The sequence below is a fragment of the Epinephelus lanceolatus genome, chromosome 9 (assembly GCF_041903045.1).
Source record: "Epinephelus lanceolatus isolate andai-2023 chromosome 9, ASM4190304v1, whole genome shotgun sequence".
Classification (NCBI taxonomy): Eukaryota; Metazoa; Chordata; class Actinopteri; order Perciformes; family Serranidae; genus Epinephelus; species Epinephelus lanceolatus.
The window spans coordinates 549,362-576,814 of NC_135742.1; the positions used below are offsets into that span (position 1 = coordinate 549,362).

Below are 27,453 nucleotides of genomic sequence, written 5' to 3' on the forward strand. Positions count from 1 at the left end.
TTTTTTTTATATAAACATATCTGAACAGAATAATAAAGATACAGAGCATTTAGAAAACAGAAAACAAAACCAAAGAAAAGGACAATAAAAATAAAACAAATGTGACATATTGACCCCTCTGACCCCTGCTCCACCCGTAATGACTGCAAACGTATTTTTAAGTTCCATTTATATCTTTATATTTTTGCACCTCTTTTCTGCAGTTTTACTGTTTTTAAAAGTGATTTTTTTATTGTAAATCATTCAGTAATTAATTTCACTTTTATAATATATTTTTGTCTCTTTCCTTTATTATGGTTTATATTGTATTGCTCTGTGAAGAGTCGCCCTGCTGTGTGACATGTGCTGTGTGAATAAAGCTGACATGAAGTCAATGAGCTCAGTGACCAGGCAGCAGCAGTCAAACACCGGAAGCATCGAGCGGCTCAGTGAGCAGGCAGCAGCAGTCAAACACCGGAAGCATCGAGCGGCCGCTGCTCAAAACAAACCGGAGAAAGAAAACGGAAGAAGACCCACCGAACACCGGAGGAGCGGACAATCGGAAGGTGACCGACAGGATGGTCGGGTCAAAACTCACACTGTGACGTCACCAGGTGAGTTTTAGACAGCGGGGATGTAACGGAACTCTGAGAGCTACCGGCTAACAGTGAGGCTAATGCTAAAGGCTGCTAACGTTATTTAACTCAGCTCCCTGAGTTTCAATCTGCAGCTGCTCACGTGATAAATATCAAATATAAATATAAACAGACTGCAGCTGATCTGTGACGTCATCACTGTTATTAACCTCCTCTGATGTTTACATGCGTCACAACCTTTTTACCTGCTCAAACTGATCGATCACATTATCGGAGATTGATCAGATGCTTTCCTGTGATGCGTTCAAGGACCGTATTTATCGTTGATTCCAGTGTTACACTGTGTTTGAGTCCCTCTGAAGTGATGACGTCACAGAGTTTATTAAAGCATCTCAAATGATTAATCGATTAATTGATTAAGCAGTTAGTTAGATCAGATTATTGTTATTATGTTTTTGATAACACCAAGTCAGAACTGTCTCACCTGTGTATGTGTCTCACCTGTGTGTGTGTCTCACCTGTGTGTGTCTCACCTGTGTATGTGTCTCACCTGTGTGTGTGTCTCACCTGTGTGTGTCTCACCTGTGTATGTGTCTCACCTGTGTGTGTGTCTCACCTGTGTGTGTCTCACCTGTGTGTGTCTCACTTGTGTATGTGTCTCACCTGTGTGTGTGTCTCACCTGTGTGTGTCTCACTTGTGTATGTGTCTCACCTGTGTGTGTGTCTCACCTGTGTATGTGTCTCACCTGTGTGTGTGTCTCACCTGTGTGTGTGTCTCACCTGTGTATGTGTCTCACCTGTGTGTGTGTCTCACCTGTGTGTGTGTCTCACCTGTGTATGTGTCTCACTTGTGTGTGTGTCTCACCTGTGTGTGTGTCTCACCTGTGTGTGTCTCACTTGTGTATGTGTCTCACCTGTGTGTGTGTGTCTCACCTGTGTGTGTCTCACTTGTGTATGTGTCTCACCTGTGTGTGTGTCTCACCTGTGTATGTGTCTCACCTGTGTGTGTCTCACTTGTGTATGTGTCTCACCTGTGTATGTGTCTCACCTGTGTGTGTGTCTCACCTGTGTGTGTGTCTCACCTGTGTGTGTCTCACTTGTGTATGTGTCTCACCTGTGTATGTGTCTCACCTGTGTGTGTGTCTCACTTGTGTATGTGTCTCACCTGTGTGTGTCTCACTTGTGTATGTGTCTCACCTGTGTGTGTGTCTCACCTGTGTATGTGTCTCAATTGTGTATGTGTCTCACCTGTGTATGTGTCTCACCTGTGTGTGTGTCTCACTTGTGTATGTGTCTCACCTGTGTGTGTCTCACTTGTGTATGTGTCTCACCTGTGTGTGTGTCTCACCTGTGTATGTGTCTCACCTGTGTGTGTGTCTCACCTGTGTGTGTCTCACCTGTGTGTGTGTCTCACCTGTGTGTGTGTCTCACCTGTGTGTGTCTCACTTGTGTATGTGTCTCACCTGTGTATGTGTCTCACCTGTGTGTGTGTCTCACTTGTGTATGTGTCTCACCTGTGTGTGTCTCACTTGTGTATGTGTCTCACCTGTGTGTGTGTCTCACCTGTGTATGTGTCTCAATTGTGTATGTGTCTCACCTGTGTATGTGTCTCACCTGTGTGTGTGTCTCACTTGTGTATGTGTCTCACCTGTGTGTGTCTCACTTGTGTATGTGTCTCACCTGTGTGTGTGTCTCACCTGTGTATGTGTCTCACCTGTGTGTGTGTCTCACCTGTGTGTGTCTCACTTGTGTGTGTGTCTCACTTGTGTGTGTGTCTCACCTGTGTATGTGTCTCACCTGTGTGTGTGTCTCACCTGTGTATGTGTCTCACCTGTGTGTGTGTCTCACCTGTGTGTGTCTCACTTGTGTATGTGTCTCACCTGTGTATGTGTCTCACCTGTGTGTGTGTCTCACCTGTGTATGTGTCTCACTTGTGTATGTGTCTCACCTGTGTGTGTGTCTCACCTGTGTGTGTCTCACTTGTGTATGTGTCTCACCTGTGTGTGTGTCTCACTTGTGTATGTGTCTCACCTGTGTGTGTGTCTCACTTGTGTGTGTCTCACTTGTGTGTGTGTCTCACCTGTGTGTGTGTCTCACTTGTGTGTGTCTCACCTGTGTGTGTCTCACTTGTGTATGTGTCTCACCTGTGTGTGTCTCACTTGTGTATGTGTCTCACCTGTGTATGTGTCTCACCTGTGTATGTGTCTCACCTGTGTGTGTGTCTCACCTGTGTATGTGTCTCACCTGTGTGTGTCTCACTTGTGTGTGTGTCTCACCTGTGTATGTGTCTCACCTGTGTGTGTCTCACTTGTGTGTGTCTCACCTGTGTGTGTGTCTCACTTGTGTATGTGTCTCACCTGTGTGTGTGTCTCACCTGTGTGTGTGTCTCACTTGTGTATGTGTCTCACCTGTGTGTGTGTCTCACCTGTGTATGTGTCTCACCTGTGTGTGTGTCTCACCTGTGTATGTGTCTCACCTGTGTGTGTGTCTCACCTGTGTGTGTCTCACTTGTGTGTGTGTCTCACCTGTGTGTGTGTCTCACTTGTGTATGTGTCTCACCTGTGTGTGTGTCTCACCTGTGTATGTGTCTCACCTGTGTGTGTGTCTCACTTGTGTATGTGTCTCACCTGTGTGTGTGTCTCACCTGTGTATGTGTCTCACCTGTGTGTGTGTCTCACCTGTGTGTGTCTCACTTGTGTGTGTGTCTCACTTGTGTGTGTGTCTCACCTGTGTGTGTCTCACTTGTGTGTGTGTCTCACTTGTGTGTGTGTCTCACCTGTGTGTGTGTCTCACCTGTGTATGTGTCTCACCTGTGTGTGTCTCACTTGTGTGTGTCTCACCTGTGTGTGTCTCACTTGTGTGTGTGTCTCACCTGTGTGTGTCTCACCTGTGTGTGTCTCACTTGTGTGTGTGTCTCACTTGTGTGTGTGTCTCACCTGTGTATGTGTCTCACCTGTGTGTGTCTCACCTGTGTGTGTCTCACTTGTGTGTGTGTCTCACCTGTGTGTGTGTCTCACCTGTGTGTGTGTCTCACTTGTGTATGTGTCTCACCTGTGTGTGTGTCTCACCTGTGTGTGTCTCACCTGTGTGTGTGTCTCACTTGTGTATGTGTCTCACCTGTGTGTGTGTCTCACCTGTGTATGTGTCTCACCTGTGTGTGTGTCTCACCTGTGTGTGTCTCACTTGTGTGTGTGTCTCACTTGTGTGTGTGTCTCACCTGTGTGTGTCTCACTTGTGTGTGTCTCACCTGTGTGTGTGTCTCACCTGTGTGTGTCTCACCTGTGTGTGTCTCACTTGTGTGTGTCTCACCTGTGTGTGTCTCACCTGTCTCAGGTGTCAGTGATGCAGCTCCCCCTGGTGGTGACGGCCCAGGTGGACGTGGTCCTGCTGCTGGTGTCCCTGCTGTCCCTCTGGACCCGACTGAGCCGCCTCAGTTACCCCAATGCTGTGGTGTGAGTGTGTTTGTTTTATACACCTGCACAGACACACACACACACACACACACACACACACACACACACACATCATACACACAACGTTTACAGTAAAAGACACAATATTTTTTAAAAACACTAAACAGTGAGTTTAAAGACAATCAGATGTCTGAGGTTTGATTTCATTTTAAATGTGTGTGTGTGTGTGTGCAGGTTCGATGAGGTGTACTACGGTCAGTTTGTGTCTCTCTACATGAAGAGAGTTTTCTTCATCGATGACAGCGGTCCGCCACTTGGTCACATGATCCTGGCCCTTGGAGGTCAGTTACCACGACAACCACACAGTCCTACATGATGCTACCTGTGTGATGATGTCACAAACCTGTGTGATGATGTCACAAACCTGTGTGATGATGTCACTCCTGTGTGTGTGTGTGTGTGTGTGTGTGTGTTTTGCAGCGTACCTGGGAGGATTCGACGGAAACTTTGTGTGGAACAGAATCGGAGCAGGTACTGTAAACACCACCCACCCCCCCACACCAGTCTGAACCAGTTAAAACTGGTCTGAACTGGTTTTGGTGAGTGCGTTTGTTTTGTAGTACGGAGTATCTCTGCAGTGTGGGTGCGTTTGTTTTGTCGTACAGAGTATCCCAGCAGTGTGGGTGCGTTTGTTTTGTAGTACGGAGTATCTCTGCAGTGTGGGTGTGTTTGTTTTGTAGTACGGAGTATCTCTGCAGTGTGGGTGTGTTTGTTTTGTAGTACGGAGTATCTCTGCAGTGTGGGTGTGTTTGTTTTGTAGTACGGAGTATCTCTGCAGTGTGGGTGTGTTTGTTTTGTAGTACAGAGTATCCCAGCAGTGTGGGTGTGTTTGTTTTGTAGTACGGAGTATCTCTGCAGTGTGGATGTGTTTGTTTTGTCGTACAGAGTATCCCAGCAGTGTGGGTGTGTTTGTTTTGTCGTACAGAGTATCCCAGCAGTGTGGGTGTGTTTGTTTTGTAGTACGGAGTATCTCTGCAGTGTGGATGTGTTTGTTTTGTCGTACAGAGTATCCCAGCAGTGTGGATGTGTTTGTTTTGTCGTACAGAGTATCCCAGCAGTGTGAGCGTGTGGAGTCTGCGGCTGCTGCCCGCTCTGTGTGGAGCCCTCTGTGTCCCTCTGGTCTACCTGTTGACTCTGGAGCTGAAGTTTTCTCACCTGTCGGCTCTGGGAGCTTCACTGCTGCTGCTGCTGGGTGAGTAAACTCGACACACACCTGGAGGAAACAGTGACGTCACCTACAGCTGGTGGTTACAAATATACACTGCTCAAACAAATAAAGGGAACACATAATCATCACAGTGTAACTCAAGGTCAATCGAACTCCTGGGATATCAACCTGTCCAGTTAGGAAGCAACACTGATTGTGAATCAAGCACATCTGACAGACGTGACAGAGTCTGGAGACGCCATGGAGAACTTATGCTGCCTGCAGCATCTTCCAGCATGACCGGTTTGGTGGTGGGTCAGTGATGGTCTGGGGAGGCAGATCCTTGGAGGGCCGCACAGACCTCCACGTGCTAGCCAGAGGTACCCTGACTGCTGTTAGGTACTGGGATGAGATCCTCAGACCCACTGTCAGACCATATGCTGGTGCAGTGGGCCCAGGGTTCCCTCTGATGCAGGACCCAGCCTCATGTGGCTGGAGTGTGTCAGCAGCTCCTGGATGACGAAGGCATTGATGCTATTGACTGTGCACCTGATATCCTTAAATTGTTGTGGAAACAGCTAAGAATAGTTTGGGAGAAACAAATTATACCAAGAGCATGGCGTAGGGCAGGGGGTGTCCTCATTCCTAAGGAGAAGGAGTCTGTGGACCTTAGCCAGTTCTGGATCATTTCTCTCTTGAATGTGGAGGGGAAGATTTTCTTTAGTGTAGTTGCGCAGAGATTAGCTAGCTACTTAGAAAGGAATAGCTTAATAGATACCATGGTGCAGAAGGCAGGAATACCAGGTTTTTCAGGGTGTTTAGAGCATACTAGCATGATCTGGCACAAGATTCAGGCAGCGAAGATTAACAAAAGGGACTTACATGTAATATTTTTAGATCTTGCAAATGCATTTGGTTCAGTACCGCACAGCCTCATTTGGAGTGCGTTTGACTACTTCAGAGTGCCACAGGTAGTTGTTAACTTAGTGAAAGCATACTTTCAGGATATTAGGTTGTGTCTAAGTACAGCAGGTTTCACAACAGGTTCGCAGAGGCTAGAAATAGGCATCATGGCAGGGTGTAAAATTTCTCCATTAGCATTTACTATGGCAATGGAAGTAATCATCAGGGCTTCTAAGTGGGTGGTAGGTGGGGAGAGACGGCAGAATGGGTTGCATCTTCCACCAGTTAGGGCTTACATGGATGACATGACACTGGTGACCACAACAATGCCATGTACAAAGAGGCTACTAGAGAAGGTAAATAAGAACCTCAAGTGGGCCAGCATGAAAATCAAGCCCAGTAAATCTAGAAGCATCTCGACATGTAGAGGGAAGTTAAGTGATAGGAAGTTTGTCATAGATGATGAGGACATCCCAACAATTAGGGAAAAGTCAGTAAAGAGCTTAGGTAGGTGGTACAATGTGGAGTTGAATGATGAGGAACAGGTGGTGAAATTTAGGAAAGATGTGGCTGAAGGATTGGATAGAATAGATAAATCAGAACTTCCAGGAAAGTTGAAGTTGTGGTGTTTGCAATTTGGGCTATATCCTAGGTTAATGTGGCCATTGTCAGTTTATGAAATTCCAATATCTGTTGTGGAGAGAACTGAAAGGTCGGTTAGCTCCTATATTAGGAAGTGGTTGGGTGCTCCTAGGTGCCTAAGTAGTGTTGCATTGGATAGAAAAGGGACACTTCAATCAATCAATCAATTTTATTTATAAAGCCCAATATCACAAATCACAATTTGCCTCACAGGGCTTTACAGCATACGACATCCCTCTGTCCTTATGACCCTCACAGCTGATCAGGAAAAACTCCCCAAAAAACCCTTTAACGGGGAAAAGAACGGTAGAAACCTCAGGAAGAGCAACTGAGGAGGGATCCCTCTTCCAGGACGGACAGACGTGCAATAGATGTCGTACAGAACAGATCAACATGATAAATTAACAGTAATCCGCATGACACAATGAGACAGAGAGAGAGAGAGAGAGAGAGAGATGCAGGTAATGACAGTAGGTTACAACAACATTAATAAAAGTAATAATATTATAGTTATAGTTCTGGCTACTGTGGTACAATATGTTGAAAGTATGTATTAATATCTGACAGTATACATGTGTGACAATAGTCATATGTGTATAATAACAGTAGAAGTATGACTAATGACTAATGATGGCAGCAGCAGCAGGAGGCATCTGGCAGGACCACGGCAGCAGCACAACCACACACGTCACGCTGTCCAGGCACCGCTGCGATATGAGTTAATCTGAGAGACAGTGGAGCACAAAGGCTCCGGAGAAGAAGCCGAGTTAGTGACATCCAGAATGGCCGAGTTAGCAAGATGCAGTAATAGAATACGAGAGAGAGAGAGAGAAGGTGCCCGGTGTATTATAGGGGGTCCTCCGGCAGACTAGGCCTAAGTCAGCCTAACTAGGGGCTGGTACAGGGCAAGCCTGAGCCAGCCCTAACTATAAGCTTTATCAAAGAGGAAAGTCTTAAGTCTAGTCATAAATGTGGAGTTGGTGTCTGCCTCCCGGACCGTAACAGGAAGATGATTCCACAGGAGAGGAGCCTGATAGCTGAAGGCTCTGGCTCCTGATCTACTTTTGGAGACTTTAGGGACCACGAGTAACCCTGCGTTCTCAGAGCGCAGTGTTCTGGTGGGATAATATGGCACTATGAGCTCTCTAAGATATGATGGAGCTTGACCATTTAGAGCTTTATAAGTTAACAGTAGGATTTTAAATTCAATTCTGGATTTTACAGGGAGCCAGTGCAGAGAAGCTAAAACAGGAGAAATATGATCTCGTTTCTTAGTTCCTGTTAGTACACGTGCTGCTGCATTCTGAATTAGCTGGAGAGTTTTTAAGGACTTACTAGAGCTACCTGATAATAGAGAGTTACAGTAATCCAGCCTAGAGGTAACAAAAGCTTGGACTAATTTTCACAATATTACACAGATGAAAAAATGTAGTCCGTGAGGTTTGTTTTAAATGAGAATTAAAAGACAAATCTTGATCAGATATTACTCCGAGGTTTCTTACGGTAGTGCTAGAGGCCAGAGCAATGCCATCTAGAGAAACTGTCATCAGATAAAGAGTCTCTGAGTTGTTTGGGGCCAAGAACAATAACTTCAGTTTTGTCTGAATTTAACATCAGGAAATTGGTGCTCATCCAGGTTTTTATGTCTTTAAGGCAGTTATGGAGTTTAGTTAATTGATTACTTTCTTCTGGCTTCATCGATAAATACAACTGAGTATCGTCCGCATAACAATGGAAATTTATAGAGTGATTTCTAATGATGTTACCTAAAGGAAGTATATATAGAGTAAATAGGATTGGTCCGAGCACAGAACCTTGCGGAACTCCAAAACAAACTTTAGTACGTAAGGATGATTCATTATGAACGTGAACAAACTGAAAACGATCAGATAAATAAGATTTAAACCAGCTTAGTGCAGAACCTTTTAGGCCAATTAAGTGATCCAGTCTCTGCAGTAGAATTTGATGGTCAATTGTGTCAAACGCCGCACTAAGATCTAATAAAACAAGTACAGAGACAAGTCCTTTGTCTGAAGCAATCAGAAGGTCATTTGTAATTTTAACTAGTGCTGTCTCAGTGCTATGATGCACTCTAAATCCTGACTGAAATTCCTCAAATAAATTATTATCATGGAGAAAATCACACAGCTGGTCTGCGACTACTTTCTCAAGGATCTTTGACATAAAGGGAAGATTAGATATTGGTCTATAGTTGGCTAACACCTGTGGATCCAGGGTGGGCTTTTTTAGTAGAGGTTTAATTACAGCTACCTTAAAAGACTGTGGTACATAGCCTGTTAATAAGGATATATTGATCATATCTAATATATGAGTGTTAACTAAAGGAAAGACCTCCTTAAGTAGCCTAGTTGGGATGGGGTCTAAGAGACACGTTGATGATTTAGATGAAGAAATCACTGCGGTCAATTCTTGAAGAGAAATTGGGGAGAAGCAATCTAAATATATATTAGGTCTTCAGCTGCCAGTATCTAGTTTAACAGAGGAATTTAAATATACCAAGGTCAGGACAGAGCTGTTGTTATCTGGGAGTAAGGACGTGGTAGTTAGGAGTGTGGTTCCAAATCCAACCAAGGGGAGGAAGTGGAACCCAAGATCGGCAGTTCAGGAGGCAGAGGCAGCTCTTAGACATGCTGAGATTGTAGGTAATGTTCAGTTTGGCCGGGGAGGCCCGGGGCTTGGCTCAGGCAAACCGGTATGGAATACAGCAGGTCTCAAAGATAAAAGAAACAGATACGTAGACAGGAAGAGACATTAAGGCATGCAAAGGTAGTGGCCCAGGCTAAACAGGGACAGTGGTTGAATTGGGAAAGTGTAGAGAAGAGGAAGCTTAGTTGGAGGGACCTGTGGAGTATGGAGGAGAATCGTATTAGATTCCTGGTAGGGGCTACATACGATGTGTTACCAACCCCCCAGAACCTAAAACTGGGGGTAAATGAGGACCCATCATGCCCATTGTGTTCACGTACCGCAACCTTAAAGCATATTTTGTCAGGCTGTAAAGTTAGCTTGTCACAAGGCCGATATACATGGCGACATAATCAGGTGTTGAAATGTTTAGCTGCAGGCATCGAAGGGAAACGAAGACAGGTGAATTCAGAAGGTGTTAAGGATAGGGGCTTATTAATTCAGCAATTCAAGCAGAGGCCTGACTTAGTGTTGTGGTCATTGAGTCAACAGATAGTTTATTTCATTGAGCTGACAGTTCCTTGGGAAGACTCAGTGGAAGAAGCCTATGAAAGAAAAAAGCTTAGATATGCAGACTTAGGAGCAGAAGCTGAGCAGCGAGGATGGAAGACTAGGATTTGTCCAGTGGAAGTGGGGTGTAGGGGATTCATAGCAAGATCAACTGTCTCACTCCTGGGGGAACTCGGAGTGCGGGGACAGAGTTTGAGGAAGACAGTGAGGGAAATGTCAGATGAAGCAGTTAGGTGTAGCCAATGGATCTGGATGAGAAAAAATAATGTCAGTTGGGGGCCAGCAGGGGGAACTACTAAGCAGGGTACATAACTCCTTGAGATCAGGTGGAGAGATCCACTTCCTCTCAGGAGGAAATCCAGGAAGAGGAAGGTTATTTAAGTGTGGGAGTGGCCTATTTGAATCCCTTTTGTTTGAGACCATGCTGCAAAGTGAGTGTGCTTGCTGATCCTGTGAGTTTATTTATCTCCTTTAACTTTAGCTTATATTGTAGTTATGCTATGTAGCGTGCGAAATAGAGTATAGTTAATGTGCTAGGAAAGATAGTATCAGCACTGTCTCTACCTGGAGCTCGCATGTACGGAGCCTGGGTTTGTTGAAGGTGGCAGTGCATGGGACCAACTAGACGAAACACTGATGAAAAGAGGTTCCCAATGACCCCAAAGACATGTTAGTTATCACTGCTCATCGGTCTGTATAGTTAAGCCTTGCCGTAATAGCTTATCATAGGGCTTAGGAGGTTATTCACTGAGTGCTGATCCTTTCTCTAGAGCACAAACTTCTTGTGTTTATTTGAATGAATGGCCTGCCCGTTCCCCAGATCTGAATCTGATCGAGCACCTTTGGGACATCATGTATCGTAGCATCCACAGCCGCGACATGGCACCACAGACTGTTCAGGACCTGACTGATGCCCTGATCCAGGTCTGGGAGGAGATCCCCCAGGAGACCATCCGTCATCTCATCAGGAGCCCAGACGTTGTAGGGAGTGTATCCAGCCACGTGGAGGCCATACACACTACTGAGCCACATCATGAGTTGTCCTGAGGAAATTCACACAAGTTGGATCAGCCTGTGATGTGATTTTTCCACTTTGATTTTGGGTTTGATTCTGAATCCAGTCCTGAATGAGTTAATGATTTTGGTTTCCATGGATTGTTCTCACATTATTTTGTTCTCAAGGAATTACACTATGTAATCAGTAAAGATTTTCATCTGGAATATTTCATTCATCCAGATCTGGGATCAATCAATCAATCAATCAAACTTTATTTGTATAGCACTTTTCATACATTAAAAATGCAGCACAAAGTGCTTCACAGAATAAAAACAAACAAAAATAATACATACAGATTGAAAACCCGCCCCTCCCACCCCACATATAAACACACACACACACACACACACACACACACACACACACAGTCAATATAGTCAATAACATGGCTGGGCACTGAGGAACCAGGTGAGGAAAGAACCACCTATGGGGAGCCATCCACACTGAGAGGTGCTACAGCCTACGGCCACAGGGAGCGCCGCCACAGAGACCACCCCGACCAGACAGACCGGGGTGGACTCCACACATGGTGTGGAGATTATGAAAAATTAAAGAGTTCAAGATTAAAATAATATTAATAATAATAAATAAATTCAGATTTAGAAACTAAAATGCATAAAGATTTAAAAATAAATCAATTAAAAGCATTAGAAAGTAAAAAGAACATATAATAGAAGAAGTAAAAGAGTAAAAGAAATCAGTTAAAAGCTAAATTAAAAAGGTGAGTCTTGAGCCTCCTTTTAAAAACATCAACAGTCTCTGCAGTCCTGATTCTCTCCGGCAGGCTGTTCCATAAGTGAGGGCCATAATGGCTGAATGCAGCCTCCCCGTGGGTTTTTGTTCTAACTCTTGGAACAATTAAAAGGCCGGTGCCGGAGGACCTCAGGGTCCACGAGGGTTGATATGATAAAAGCAGGTCAGATAAATAAGATGGCCCAAGACCGTTAAGACATTTAAAAACTAATAAAAGAACCTTAAAATCGATCCTGAAACACACGGGGAACCAATGCAGCCATTTTAAAACTGGTGTAATGTGCACCCGCCCTCTGGTCCTTGTCAGCACTCGTGCGGCTGAGTTTTGGAGTAGCTGCAGATTAGAGATGGTCTTTTTGGGAAGACCAGAGAGCAGGGCATTACAATAGTCTAAACAACAAGAGATAAAAGCATGCATCAGCACCTCCGTGTTAGCCTGAGAGAGAAACAGGCAGACTCTGGCTATATTCTTAAGATGATAAAAACCTATCTTCGTTACATTTTTGATGTGGGGAATAAAACAGAGCTCAGAGTCAAAAATGACGCCCAGGTTCTTTACACATTGTGAAGGTTTAAAATCTTGTAGTTTTGCTAAAAGTTTCTCTCTCTTGCCTTCAGGACCAATGACTAAAACCTCTGTTTTGTCCTGGTTGAGCTGCAGGAAATTCACTGCCGTCCATGACTTGATATCTAAAATACAGTTAAAAAGGGTATCAATTGGCCCTGTGTCATCAGGAGACACAGCGATGTACAGCTGTGTGTCATCTGCGTAACTGTGGAAGCTGATGCCGTGCCTCCTGATGACGTCCCCCAGAGGAAGCATATATAGATTAAAAAGAAGTGGACCTAAAATTGACCCTTGGGGCACCCCACATCTGATTTCATGTGTTCTGGAGGAACATGTATCCATACTTACAAAGAAACGATCTGTGAGATAAGAGCTGAACCAGTTAAGAACAGTACCAGAGAGGCCGACCAGGTTTCTGAGTCTGTTTAATAAAATGTGGTGATCTACTGTATCAAAGGCAGCACTTAGATCCAGTAGTACCAAGACTGTGAGATTTTGTGAATCTGCATTAAACCTGATGTCATTTAAAATATTTAAAAGGGCTGTCTCAGTACTGTGGTTCATCCTAAAACCAGACTGATATTTCTCTAAAATATTGTTTCTATTTAAAAAAAAATCATTTACTTGGTTAAAAACCAGTTTTTCTAAAATCTTACTTAAAAGTGGTAAGTTGGATACAAGTCAGTAATTATTAAAAGTGTTGGGATCTAAATTGCTCTTCTTCAGAAGGGGCTTCACCACCGCCGTTTTGAAGGCAGTGGGGAAGACACCTGTCTGAAGAGAGTGATTCACTATATTTAAAATCTGTTCCTCAAAGAATCCATAAAATGTTTTTAAAAGCGATGTGGGAATCGGATCTAAAAGGCAGGTTGTTGGGTTTACCTGGGAGACAATTCGACCAAGTGTCCTCACATCAACCAGGGCAAAACTCTCCAGTGTTTCCTCAGGTAAAAGCAATGATCCAGGTGTGTTAAAAATTACATTGTTGGGATAAAAGACTGGATCTGATGTCATCGATTTTACTTCTGAAGTGGTCTGCAAAGTCCTCGCAGAGGGCGTCTGTTGAAATCTTGGATGGTTTGTTAAAATTGGTGCTGGTTAAAAGATCGAAGGTGGAGAAAAGGAATTTGGGGTTGTTTTTATGATCGGAAATGAGTTTTGAAAAGTGGGATATTCTTGCCTGTTTGACTGTTTTATTGTAGGATTTGAGTTGTTTGCGTAATATTTCAAATGAACTGTCAGTTTAGTTTTTCTCCACCTCCTCTCTGCACTCCTGCGTTTTCTTTTCAGTCTTTTGATATTATCATTTCTCCACGGGGGAGTAGGTTTTGTTTTTATTGCTTTTGGTTAAAAGTGGAGCCACTGAGTCAAGTGTTGACTTTAATTTACTGTTAAAATTGTCCACAATAAAATCACAGGGTGCAGGTAAAATTTCAGCAGGAGTGCTCTGTAAAATCTGGATAAAATTTGCAGCCACTTCAGAAGTTAGGTAGCGTTTCCTCACCGCTCTCACCGGGGCCTCCTGATGGCTAAAACTGGTGATGTTAAAATACACACAGTAGTGGTCGGACACAGCCAGGTCAACAACAGAGGACACACCAGTGGACAGGCCATAGGTTATGACCAGGTCCAGGGTGTGTCCTCTGTTGTGAGTCGGCTGTGTGACGTGCTGTTTAAAATCCATGCAGGTTAAAAGGTTTAAAAATTCTCTGGACATTGGATCAGAGGTATTATCAACATGTAAATTAAAATCACCAGTTATTAAAATCCTGCTATAGGTGGTGTGTATGATTGATAATAGTTCTGAAAAATCAGTGATAAAAGAGGTGGAATGGTGGGGTGGTCTGTAAACTGTGACACAAAGAATAGGAGGGCTGCTAAAAACAAAGGCATGATACTCAAATGATGAGTAGCTGTTAAAAGAAACTTCAGCAGAGTGCAGCGAATTTTTAGTGACTGAAGCAGTTCCGCCTCCTTTTTTACCCCCCTAGTAGAAAATAAAAAATTAAAATTTGGTGGGCAGGCCTCGGTGAGAACAACTGGTGCGTCAGTGCCAAGCCATGTCTCTGTTAAAAGAATACTGTCCAACTTGTTATCTAAAATCAGGTCATTTATGATAAAAGTTTTACTTAAAAGAGAGCGTTCAGCACGGCCAGGTTCATGTCTGTGCCGAACATGTGCTCATCATCACAATGTGGTGAGTGTGGAGCAGGTGTGAGGGGAACTAAGTTTTTGGGGTTGCTATTGATCCATAGTGAAGTTGTTCTGTTAAATCTGTTTGAAATTCTGACTGGGATGGATGTGGGAGTGGGAGTGGGTTGGGGATGAACCAAAGAGGAAAGCAGGGGGGCGTGTGCTTCCAATGTACGTCAGTACATTGTGATTTAAGTGTTCCCTTCATTGTTTTGAGTAGTGTAGTTCTGTCTGAGGATCAGACACCGTTAATTCAAACGATGTCACATCATCCTGAAAAAGTTTCAACTCTACAGACGGGGCGTTCAGGAGCTCACACACACACCTGGGGCATTCAATGAATTAAATAAACATGGGAAGTTTGGGAACTTAAGTGAGTGTGGGGCATTCAGGGAGTAAAATCAATGTGGGACATTCAGGAACCAACGTGAACAGGATCAAATGTGTCTGTTGTTTTTCCAGAGAACTCTCTGATCGTCCAATCACGTTTCATGTTACTGGAGTCTGTTCTCATCTTCTTTGTGTTGTTGGCGTTCTTCTCCTACCTGAGATTCCACAACGCTCCTGACAGGTGAGACTCAGGTGTTACTGCTGACATGTGAGACAGGTATATATATATATATATATATATATATATATATATATGGGGGGCTTATGGGGTGATTTTGAAGGAGTAATTAAGTTAATCTTCTCATAAGCGGATGTAATATGTAGAGATGCCATCTCGGCCGTTTTTCTTGGTTTTGTTTTTTTTAAAGTCTATATTTTGCTTTACAAAAACATGAAAAAGCAGCTGTGACCAAGCTATCACGAGGTGAGTAGCATTGTAAGCATAATTAATAGCGATATACTTCAGTTTGTCTGTGTGTTTTTGTATGCAAGCCGGTCTACTGCGGTCTGCTGACAGTCCAAAATGGCGGCGGTAGGACGAAACCATGGACGAGTCTGTTGCTATGGGGCGTTCTGTTGAGCTTCGCCTCTTGGTATCCATGCTCTTTGACTCAGGTGTGACTGCTGAGACTCAGGTGTGACTGTTTACAGGTGAGACTCAGGTGTGACTGCTGACAGGTGAGACTCAGGTGTGACTGTTGACAGGTGAGACTCAGGTGTGACTGTTGACAGGTGAGACTCAAGTGTTACTGTTGACAGGTGAGACTCAAGTGTTACTGTTGACAGGTGAGACTCAAGTGTTACTGTTGACAGGTGAGACTCAGGTGTGACTGTTGACAGGTGAGACTCAAGTGTTACTGTTGACAGGTGAGACTCAAGTGTTACTGTTGACAGGTGAGACTCAAGTGTTACTGTTGACAGGTGAGACTCAGGTGTGACTGTTGACAGGTGAGACTCAAGTGTGACTGTTGACAGGTGAGACTCAATTGTGACTGTTGACAGGTGAGACTCAAGTGTAATTGTTGACAGGTGAGACTCAAGTGTTACTGTTGACAGGTGAGACTCAAGTGTTACTGTTGACAGGTGAGACTCAGGTGTGACTGCTGAGACTCAAGTGTTACTGTTGACAGGTGAGACTCAAGTGTTACTGTTGACAGGTGAGACTCAAGTGTTACTGTTGACAGGTGAGACTCAAGTGTTACTGTTGACAGGGGAGACTCAGGTGTGACTACTGACAGGTGAGACTCAAGTGTGACTGTTGACAGGTGAGACTCAAGTGTTACTGTTGACAGGTGAGACTCAAGTGTGACAGGTGTATGTTGTGTCTCCTCAGCTGGTTCAGATACTGTTGGCTGTTCGTCTCTGGAGCTTCGTGTGCTGCAGCTGTCGGGTGAGATGCTGATGACAGCAACAACAACAACAACAATATATAACAAGCAGTCAGTGTGTTTCTTCACCTGTGAAACACTAAAGTGTGTGTGTGTGTGTGTGTGTGTGTGTGTGTGTCAGGGTGAAGTATATGGGTGTGTTCTCCTACCTGCTGCTGTTGGGCGTGGCCTCTCTGCACACCTGGCAGCTGATTGGAGACCGAACAGTCAGTCATGTGAGTCACACTGAGCGCGCTCAGAGAACACAGACATGTTCAACCTGCAGGTACAGCAGTATGGCATCATCATGACATCATCCATCAGCTCACTGATTAGTTTGAGTTTATAAATGTGACACATCATCATCATCATCATCACTTATTTCAATGTACAAACTCTGCTGCATTCAAGGACATTCCGACATCTGAGAATTGGCCAATTTGTAATGAAGAAACTCTGAAGAGTGTGTTGTGTTTATTTAAAAATGACATCTGTGTGTGTGTGTGTGTGTGTGTGTGTGTGTGGTATGTGTGTGCGCAGCTGAGTGTGTGTGTGCAGTGTGTGTGTCGTGTTGTGTGTCTGTTGGTGGTTCCTGTTCTTCTCTACGTGTTCTGGTTCTACATCCACCTGACTCTCCTGCACCGCAGCGGACCACATGACCAGCTGATGAGCTCTGCCTTCCAGGCCAGTCTGGAGGTAAAAAACACACACAAATACACACCGGCCCATACCTCTAAAGCTCAGTACTAAAACTGACCCTTTACCCGTCATCATATCTAAGTCAAAGCCACATCCGTTAATAAAAGACCCGCCCCGTGATACTACATCATACACTACGGATACTACATCATACACTACGTATACTACATCATATACTACCTATACTACATCATACACTACGTATACTACATCATACACTACATATACTACGTCATACAATACGTATACTACATCATACACTACATATACTACGTCATACACTATGTATACTACATCATATACTACCTATACTACATCATACACTATGTATACTACATCATATACTACCTATACTACATCATACACTACGGATACTACGTCATACACTATGTATACTACATCATATACTACCTATACTACATCATACACTACGGATACTACGTCATACACTATGTATACTATATCATATACTACCTATACTACATCATACACTACGGATACTACGTCATACACTATGTATACTACATCATATACTACCTATACTACATCATACACTACGGATACTACGTCATACACTACGTATACTACATCATACACTACATATACTACGTCATACACTACGTATACTACATCATACACTACATATACTACGTCATACAATACGTATACTACGTCATACACTACATATACTACGTCATACACTATGTATACTACATCATATATTACCTATACTACATCATACACTACGTATACTACATCATATACTACCTATACTACATCATACACTACCTATACTACATCATACACTACGGATACTATGTCATACACTATGTATACTATATCATATACTACCTATACTACATCATACACTACGGATACTACGTCATACACTATGTATACTATATCATATACTACCTATACTACGTCATACACTACGTATACTACATCATACACTACATATACTATGTCATACACTATGTATACTACATCATATACTACCTATACTACGTCATACACTACCTATACTACGTCATACACTACGTATACTACGTCATACACTACATATACTACGTCATACACTATGTATACTACATCATATACTACCTATACTACGTCATACACTACGTATACTACATCATACACTATGTATACTACGTCATACACTACGTATACTACATCATATACTATGTATACTACGTCATACACTATGTATACTATGTCATGCACTACATATACTACATCATATACTACATCATACACTACGTATACTACGTCATACACTACGTATACTACATCATACACTATGTATACTACATCATACACTATGTATACTACATCATACATTACATATACTACATCATATACTACATCATACACTACGTATACTACGTCATACATTACGTATACTACGTCATACACTACGTATACTACGTCATACACTATGTATACTACATCATATACTACGTATACTACGTCATACACTACATATACTACATCATATACTACATCATACACTACGTATACAACATCATACACTACATATACTACATCATACACTACATATACTACGTCATATACTACATCATACACTACATATAATACACAACATATACTATATGTACGTCGTACATTACGTGTGCTACGAATACTAGCTTGCACACCACATGCACTATGCATTACAGCTTATGAAGTGCAGATGTTCTTCTGATTGGTTGCTGATTAAAGCATCCAGTGAGCTTTTAAGATGATGTCCCTGCAATTTTTATATGTTAACATGACCAAACATGAGACATATCTGTCCTACTGACACTCAACACTGACTGCTTGATTGATTGATTGATTGCTTGATTGATTGATTGATTGATTGGTGGTCATGTCTCTCTTCAGGGCGGTCTCTCCAGGATCACTCAGGGTCAGCCATTGGAAGTTGCGTACGGCAGTCAGGTGACCTTAAGAAGCTCCGCCTCCCAGCCCGTCCCATGCTGGCTGCACTCACACAAAGCCAACTATCCAATCAGGTGCTGCCAGCTCACTGGCCACAGCAGCCAATCAGAACACTGCAGGGTTCAGAGTGAATGACCTGACTTCCTATTTCCTGCTCAGGTATGAAACTGGGCGGGGCAGCTCTCACCAGCAGCAGGTCACCTGTTATCCCTTCAAAGACGTCAACAACTGGTGGATCATCAAAGACCCCGGCAGGTAGGTCACCTGTCTGTCCCAAGGCATGCTGGGAGGTGTAGTCTCTGTCTCACCTGTCTCTGTCTGACAGACAGGAGCTGGTGGTCAGCAGCCCGCCTCGACCTGTCCGTCATGGGGATGTCATCCAACTGGTTCATGGGATGACCTCACGCTTCCTCAACAGGTAAACTTCTCACCTGACTGCTGTAGTGCATTCAGGGACAGTCCGACATCTGAGAACTGACACTTAGCAGCTAATGGTAGGACTACATTACCCATGAGCCTCGACTGCAGCTCAGTCAGTGTCATCTCTGTGAAGCTCCGTGATTGGCTGTTTGTCAGTGAAATGCATCCTTGGAGTCGTAGTTTGGTTGTTCAGTCATTCTGTCACTGCAGGAAACAGGAAGTCTGACACTGTTCTTCACCTTCTGTGTTAGTCTGTTGTTTATTCTGATGTTTATTGTGTTGTTTATTCTGTCAGCCATGATGTTGCAGCTCCCATGAGCCCTCATTCTCAGGAGGTGTCGGGTTACATTGACTTTAACGTTTCCATGGCAGCACAGAACCTTTGGAGAGTGGTGAGCACAGGATTTTGTTTATTCTTAATCATGAACACATCATCATCATCGTTGCCAGCACGGCATGCATGCTGTCAGTGAACGTCATGTATAAACTCCTCATTACTGTGACGTCAATTTAACATGTTGGTCTCATGTCTGAACAAACAGCCAAGTCACTTTAACGAAAGTCCTGAGGACAGTTCAGCATTCTGACGATGTACACAGGCCATTTCCATTCTCACAATGCTCATGCAGTGTTCAGTGCCTTAACGCAATGTTCACATGGCGTCACAGCATTCTAACGGCATACACGTGGCATTCACTTACCATTCACACGGTGTTCACACGCTGTACTCACAATGTGCCTGAGTTGTCTTGGAGTATAACAAAATTAAATGATGTCTGTCAATAACATTCAGTAATTTTAATGTCTCGTTATGTTACGTTTCTCTGTAACGTTCAGGTACCATAGATATTTTTATGTCTCGTTACATAATGTTTCTCTGTAACGTTTAGGTACTGTAGGAGGTCTAAAGTCTCATCTCATTGCAGGACATCTTTAACAGGGAGGCGGAGTCAGAGTCCTGGAAGACGATCCTTTCTGAGGTTCGATTGGTCCACGTCAACACCTCAGCAGTCCTCAAGGTAGCGACAGGAAGTGACCATGTGGCACACTGCTGTTTCCTGTAACCATATAAGGAGGTGATGACCTCTGTGTGTGTGTGTGTGTGTGTGTGTGTGTGTGTGTGTGTGTGTGCATGCAGCTGAGCAGTGTGTCTCTTCCAGACTGGGGTTTCCGTCAGCTTGAGGTCGTCGCTGACAAACTGTTCAAAGGTCACAGCAGCAGTCTGGGATGGACAGTCGAGGAGCACCGATATGGAACCAGTATGACCTCTGACCTGTGACATCATCACTAAACACAGACACACAGACTGTAGTGATCAGGGTCATTCAGTGTGGGGGCACTGAACTACATGATGTCTTTAGTTTTAAGAACTCAGTGATGCATTTAAGTACAGTTTGATTTTTTCTTCTTTGTCATGTGTGTGCAGGTCAGGAGCAGAAGGAGAGGGAGGCGGAGCTTCATTCTCCGACTCACATTGACGTGGACAGAAAAATTTCCTTCTGGGCCAAATTTTTAGAACTTCAGGTAGGACAGTGAACGCATCATCACTTAATTATCCAATTAGAACACACCTTGATCTCTGCATCACATGAATGTTGATTCAAAGTTTTGTTTTAACTTTATTGAACCTGTGAGAAGAACAAACCGTCAGTGACGATCACACAGACGAAACATTTTCCTCTCCTCAGAGATCACAGCAACTTTATTATTGTCAGCGATGAAACTAACTTGATCATCTACAGCAGCACCTGATGTCATGTGTTACCATGGCAGCAGAGTGACTGATGATGTCACGTGTTGTGTTACCATGGCAGCAGAGTGACTGATGATGTCACGTGTTGTGTTACCATGGCAGCAGTGTGACTGATGATGTCATATATTGTCACAGTGGAAGATGCTGACGGTGAAACAGGAAGACTCTGAGCACAAATACAGCTCCTCCCCACTGGAGTGGGTTACCATGGAAACAAACATCGCATACTGGCTGCACTCCTCCACCAATGTAACACACACACACACACACACACACAGCGTCACAGTACACACTCCTGTTCTGTCTTCTGATTGGCTGTCTGTGTCTCAGGCTCAGATCCATCTGATTGGTAACCCTGTGTCATGGGGCATGGCGAACTTCAGTCTGCTGGCCTATCAGCTGCTGGCAGCCGTTTACCTGCTGAGAAGGAGGCGAGGCTTCAAAGACCTACCTGATGGTACTCACACACACACACACACACACACACACACACATACACTCAATCAATCAATCAACTTTATTTATAAAGATATCACAAATCACAATTTGCCTCACAGGGCTTTACAGCATACGACATCCCTCTGTCCTTATGACCCTCACAGCTGATCAGGAAAAACTCGCACAAAGGCTCCGGAGAAGAAGTTATTGACATCCAGAATGGCCGAGTTAGCAAGATGCAGTAATAGGACATGAGAGAGAGAGAGAGAGAGAGAGAGAGAGAGAAGGAGAGAAGGAGAGAAGGTGCCCGGTGTATTATAGGGAGGTCCTCCGGCAGCAACCTGATCTCACAGAAATACGTGAAATGACCACGACCTCTTAACACCACATTCCGTGGTGGCAGCACGTAATGGGTTGAAATTACGTGCTGCCACCACGAAAACAATGCCAATGTAAAGTCAATTAGGATCCTCTCCCGTGGTGGACACACAGATTCCCTGATTCAATCACGTCACGTCAACCTCGTTTTCCTCAATGATATCTTTAACATTCCTGTATACACACAAAAACGCGGAAGTGTCCTTGATAACTCAACAATATGACAGGTTAATGTCAAGGCCATAAAATAAAATAAATGTATTTTGCCAGCTTTTGATAGCGTAGGGCTTTAAGAGCATTGTGCTGTGGGCGGATGGGGCGCGTTCCACTACTGTTTTGTAGCTGCTGTCGGCCGTGTGTGGGCTTCATTCCATTTCAGATTGCCATCCGTCTGCCGTAACTGAATCCAAACGCCACTAATAAATAAATAAATAAGAAGATAAAAATAAGGCTGAGCACGGAAGAACCAGAGAGGAAACACCATCACATGGAGCCGTCGGCCCTGCGGCAACCCGGCCACCCTCCACTCCACCAGGGGAGAGTGGACCCCAAGCCAGCGCCACAGAACCAGCGTCTGCCCCGCTGGTTATACGTCCGACCGTGGCAGCTGTCACACAAACCGCTGCTGAAAATTAAACATTTTGATACAGGTAGGCTATATACATATTGCAAAACTCTGTAAAAGTACACCAAAGCATATTTTCATTTCCAAATATTTATTTGAAAACGACGCCATTCATACGGTCAATATAAAACATTTTGTTAGTAATAAAAAACAAATGTTATCTCAATGTGACCACGCCAGCCGGCGGGACTGTGCCTGAACCACTTCCAATGTTCATTCATTCATTCACTCAATCGCGTGTTCAATGTGTGTGTGTGTGTGTGTGTGTGTGTCAGAGAGGAGTATCAATAAAAAAAAAAAGTAATTATTTTGGTGTTTATTTCTTTTATTCTTCCGTTTTTTTTTTAATTAAAATCCGTAATATAGCCAACAATATTATAGACCAAATGTTAATCTAATTATTATTGTAGAATGTATTTAGCAAATCACCACTCTCAACTGGAGACAGCAGCAAAAAAAAATAAGGCATTATAAAAAGCCGACAAATAGTGTTAATTAATTGACGTGAGACATTGAAGAGGTTGTCTCCTATAGTCTGTAATTTTTTTTTTTTTTATCATAACTTCTCGGAAATTACTCAAAAGTAGAACATGTTAAAAGTAAATACAATAATAGGCTAAATAGTAGCTAAGCAATAATAAAGTGTCTAAACAATAATAAATATTATCTAAGTTATCTATTAGGCTACCATTCCACTCTGTCAATAGATTTTAAAATTTCAATATGATTTTAATATTATTTTTGCTTATTTCATTATTGTTATTATTGGTTTTACTTTTTAGTAGTATTGTATTGTCTGAGGATGACTCATGTTAGTAACTATCTACAGTAAAAAGAAACAAATAAAACTCATTTTATACACGGGGCCTTCAAAGTGCTCTCTGAAACTACACCTGGCATGGCTTGTGTCCAAAAAATGAAAAAATCTAAACTTTGTCGTAGAGCTAAACCAAATACATCATTGGAAAGGTCTCAACCTGGAGAGTAACATATGTCAGTATGAAGATTCTACATGGCTCCTGCTTTCAGCCATTGACCTTTGAACCTTGACCTCAGTGCATGTTTGAGGGCTTATAACTCAGCAACTAAAGGGGGTACAGACATGGGACCAACTGTTATAGAGAGCTCTTGACCTCAGCTATCATGTGAGTGTAGTCAACAACTGAGGGTGCTGTCAGATATGGGTAAAATATGGATAAAATTAATTTTCACCCATTTAGAAATTAGATATTTAAAATCTGATTTCACAAATGTGTTTACCATCCCCTTAAAGTCCACAGTGTACTCTCAATTCAATATTTACAACTTCCAAATCTGGGAAAAACACTTAGATTTTTAAAAAACTACAATTCCCTGGGACCGCGCCATGCAGTTTGATACATATCAGCAACATAGTTGTAGTTCTAATGATTTGCAAAGTAGGGCTCTAAATAGGGTTGTAAAAAGATATATCTACCCAATATATCTAATATCAAGTAAAGCCGAACGAGTTATTACACTGCACCTAGATGAACTATGGTAAGAAAAAGTAAAGATGTCGGCTAATTTTAGATATTTTAGCTAATGCACTAGAAACAGCATTTTTGGGACAGTAGGTTCGTTTGCGGCTTGCTGTAAAATAGGGTCGTAAAAAGCTAGATCTACTGAATAAATCTAATATCTAGTAAAGCCGAAGTAGTTATTACACTGCACCTAGATGAACTATGTTAAGAAAAAAAGCAAGGATATCGGCTAATGGTAGTTATTTTAGATAGTACTCTAGAAACGGCGTTTTTGGGACGGTAGTTTTTTTGCGGCTTGTAAAACAGGGTCGTAAAAAGATACATCTACCGAGTATATCAAATGTCTAGTAAAGCTGAACTAATAATGACACTGCACCTAGATGAAATATGTTAAGAAAAAGTAGGCATGATGGTTCATTTCAGATATTTTAGCAAGTTCTCTAGAAACGGCGTTTTTGGGACTGAATATTTGAATAGGCTGTAACAAATATCTAGAACAGCCGAACTATCACGTTATTATCATTATTATTATTATTATTGGTGGGAAATTATAACAGAGGAATGTATTTGCCGTTTTAATATCAAGGACACTTCCGCGTTTTTGTGTGTATACAGGAATGTTAAAGATATCATTGAGGAAAACGAGGTTGACCTGACGTGACTGAATCAGGGAATCCGTGTGTCCACCACGGGAGAGGATCCTAATTGACTTTACATTGGCATTGTTTTCGTGGTGGCAGCACGTAATTTCAACCCATTACGTGCTGCCACCACGGAATGCGGTGTTAAGAGGTCGTGTTCATTTCACGTATTTCTGTGAGATCAGGTCCTCCAGCAGACTAGGCCTAAGTCAGCCTAACTAGGGGCTGGTACAGGGCAAGCCTGAGCCAGCCCTAACTATAAGCTTTATCAAAGAGGAAAGTCTTAAGTCTAGTCTTAAATGTGGAGACTCCTTCATCATCATCATCATCATCATCATGTTTTAATGGTTTCTCCTTAAGTACGACCCTTCCTGTATATTTTCTCCTTAGCTGAAGGACTTAGGGCCCGTCCCAATACCCCCCTTAGCCCCACCCCTTAGTACTACTGTATAACATTTTTTTATTGCTATTCACAGTGTCTAGATTGGAGTTGACAGAAAGCTAGTCAGCTAACTAACGTTACCGTCGTCAGGTTGCTTGTTAGCTAGCTAACTCGCTCGCACTATCTGGTGTCTGTCATCTGTCCTGTTCTCCAAAATTGTCAGATTTTTCATATTACGATATGATGCTAGCTAGTATAACTATGCTGCTCGTTATGTTAGCTGGTTAGCTAGCTAGCTAGCTAGCAGAAGTCCCCTGTCGTACGTATCATTTCGTCGTCTGACGTTCATCAAATGAAGCATGATGAATACAGCAAACCTGATCGGTAGGATGAACTCAGCCGGAGACTCCATTGTAGATGCCGGTTGGAAATGTAGATGGCTCGCAGCTTCCTGCTTAAAATAGTTACGTATGCGTGAACGTAACCGACGCGGTGACATAGTGAGTGGTGTCCCAATTCCTAGGGAAAGAGTTCAACCCCCACCCCTCGTTGCTTCATTTCGAGGGCCAAGGGGTAGTGGGCAAGGGCTGGGGGGGTATTGGGATTGGGCCTTACTCTAGAGCAGGTGTGGCCAACCCTGCTCTAGAGTGTTGCACAGAATCCTTTAAGAGGTTTCTTTAGCTGAGTGAAAAACATGAAGGCATTTAAAGACATTTTAAAGCCATTCAATTTCACAGTTTCTATGGAGACCATTTGTTTGTTTGCACTTGTGAAACCTTAAGTTGTTTTGTGTCACAGTTTAACTAACTTAAAGTAATTCCTTAGTTGTAAGACTGAGATAGAAGAGAAACCCTTTAATACTTAAGGTAAAAATATAAGAAAATGAATAAAGACAACACGCACTCTCAAAAAAGAAGAAAAAAGTCTGGAGGTGCTCGGCCACAGAACAACAGTATACAACAGTCTTCGTGAGGAAGACACTTGTCGAAACCAGTCTGTGTGTTTAATCGCCTGTACCAGCGAGGTATTAAAAGTCTGTAACGAAGGAGCGAGTGTTGCTGGCTTTTTCTCGTTTAAAAATGTAAGAAAACCTTAAGGGAGAAGACTAAAGGGTGTTTCGTAAAACTGGCCCTGAGATGTTCCTTAAATATCATTCTGTGTGTGTGTGTGTGTGTGTGTGTGCGTGCGTGTGTGTGTCCAGGTGTGTGGGGTCAGTTCGTGTGTCTCGGGTGTGTGTGTGTCGGTGGTTGGTTGGTAAACTTCCTGCCGTTCCTCCTGATGGAGAAAACTCTCTTCCTGTATCACTACCTGCCCGCCCTCTGCTACCTGCACCTGCTGAGCCCTGCCCTTCTGGAGCACACACACACTCACCTGCTCAGGTATGCACACACACACACACACACACACACACACACACAGTAAATGAATGTTGATGTAAAATTTGTGTGTGTTTGCAGCAGAGCGACACATCGGCGTGCACTCTGTGTGTGCATGTCGGCGGTGTTGTTGTCCGTCTTCCTGTCGTATCGAACCTTCTGCCCTCTGACCTATGGCAGCCCCGAGCTGTCAGCCAATCAGCTGCAAGGACTGAAGTGGAGAGACTCCTGGGACATCCTGTACCGCCGCCGGTAGACAGACAGACGGACAGAGAGACAGAGACATGTCTTCGTCAGAGGGACAGGGTGACTGACACTCTGAGTCCTGATCAGTCAGACAGAACTTATTCTCCCACAATGCACTGCACAGAGGACACGGAGGAGGGTGGAGGTGAAACAGACCCAGGAGCTGAGGTTTCATCGTCACAGTTTGACGCATCACTTCCTGTCATTGTGACAGTGAGGATGTGTTTGACTCGTGGTCGTGGAGACTGATCAGACGTCCGACTAAAAACTGAACGAACTGAACGTCAAACTTTTCGTTTTCAAACTGGTAAATAAATAAAAAGATGTCGAGTGAATCTCTGTTGTTTTATTTCGATGTGTTCTGATCTGATCTGAGAGCAGTTGATGGCACACCTCATCCTCTGACTGGCTGACAGTCAGCTGACCAGTTTATAAAGCTGAAGAAGCAGAAGAACAATCTGAAGTTACATTTCTGTTTTTATGATTTGATATATTTCAGGATTTATTCTGTAAACACGTCTCACATGTTCAGATTTATTTATTCATTAAAACACAGTCAAATCTGTTGAAGCAGATTTTTCTACAAACTCAGTCACAAACTTTTTATTTGTTGATAATAATAATTCATGTTTACAGGATGTTTTTACACAGTAATGTAGAAAATATTCAACCAGCAGAAGATGATATGATCATATTAAATGTTTCTGCATGTTCACAGACAATATGTTTTAAATTCATCTAATAAAGTCTGAGTATGATGGGAAA

The 27,453-nt window shown here is 43.1% G+C and overlaps 1 protein-coding gene across 2 annotated transcripts; it reads left to right on the forward strand.

Moving 5' to 3' along the window:
• Nucleotides 1-453: 453 nt before the first annotated feature.
• On the forward strand, nt 454-27,453 carry pomt1 (protein-O-mannosyltransferase 1). 2 transcript variants are annotated; one of them, XM_078171120.1, is made up of 21 exons: nt 454-593; nt 3,909-4,027; nt 4,223-4,329; nt 4,469-4,519; nt 5,094-5,240; nt 14,990-15,098; nt 16,251-16,307; nt 16,427-16,520; nt 16,825-16,980; nt 18,871-19,001; nt 19,087-19,182; nt 19,253-19,345; nt 19,643-19,739; nt 20,274-20,366; nt 20,486-20,606; nt 20,774-20,871; nt 21,236-21,349; nt 21,431-21,557; nt 26,268-26,445; nt 26,524-26,923; nt 27,221-27,453. In XM_078171120.1, the coding sequence occupies exons 2-20, from the start codon at nt 3,918-3,920 to the stop codon at nt 26,696-26,698; spliced, it is 2,154 nt and encodes a 717-aa protein (XP_078027246.1). In that variant the 5' UTR covers nt 454-593; nt 3,909-3,917; the 3' UTR covers nt 26,699-26,923; nt 27,221-27,453. The 2 variants fall into 2 exon arrangements, with proteins under 2 accessions (XP_078027246.1, XP_033474745.2); XM_033618854.2 differs by lacking the exon at nt 27,221-27,453 and having other exon boundaries at nt 26,527-27,023.

Bases quoted from the DNA above. Each gene is read 5' to 3' on its own strand.
- pomt1 (XM_078171120.1), top strand. From the start codon at position 3,918: ATGCAGCTCCCCCTGGTGGTGACGGCCCAGGTGGACGTGGTCCTGCTG. The intron at 4,330-4,468 runs GTCAGTTACCAC...TGTGTTTTGCAG, and splicing joins CATGATCCTGGCCCTTGGAG to CGTACCTGGGAGGATTCGAC. The intron at 26,446-26,523 runs GTATGCACACAC...GTGTGTTTGCAG, and splicing joins ACACACACTCACCTGCTCAG to CAGAGCGACACATCGGCGTG.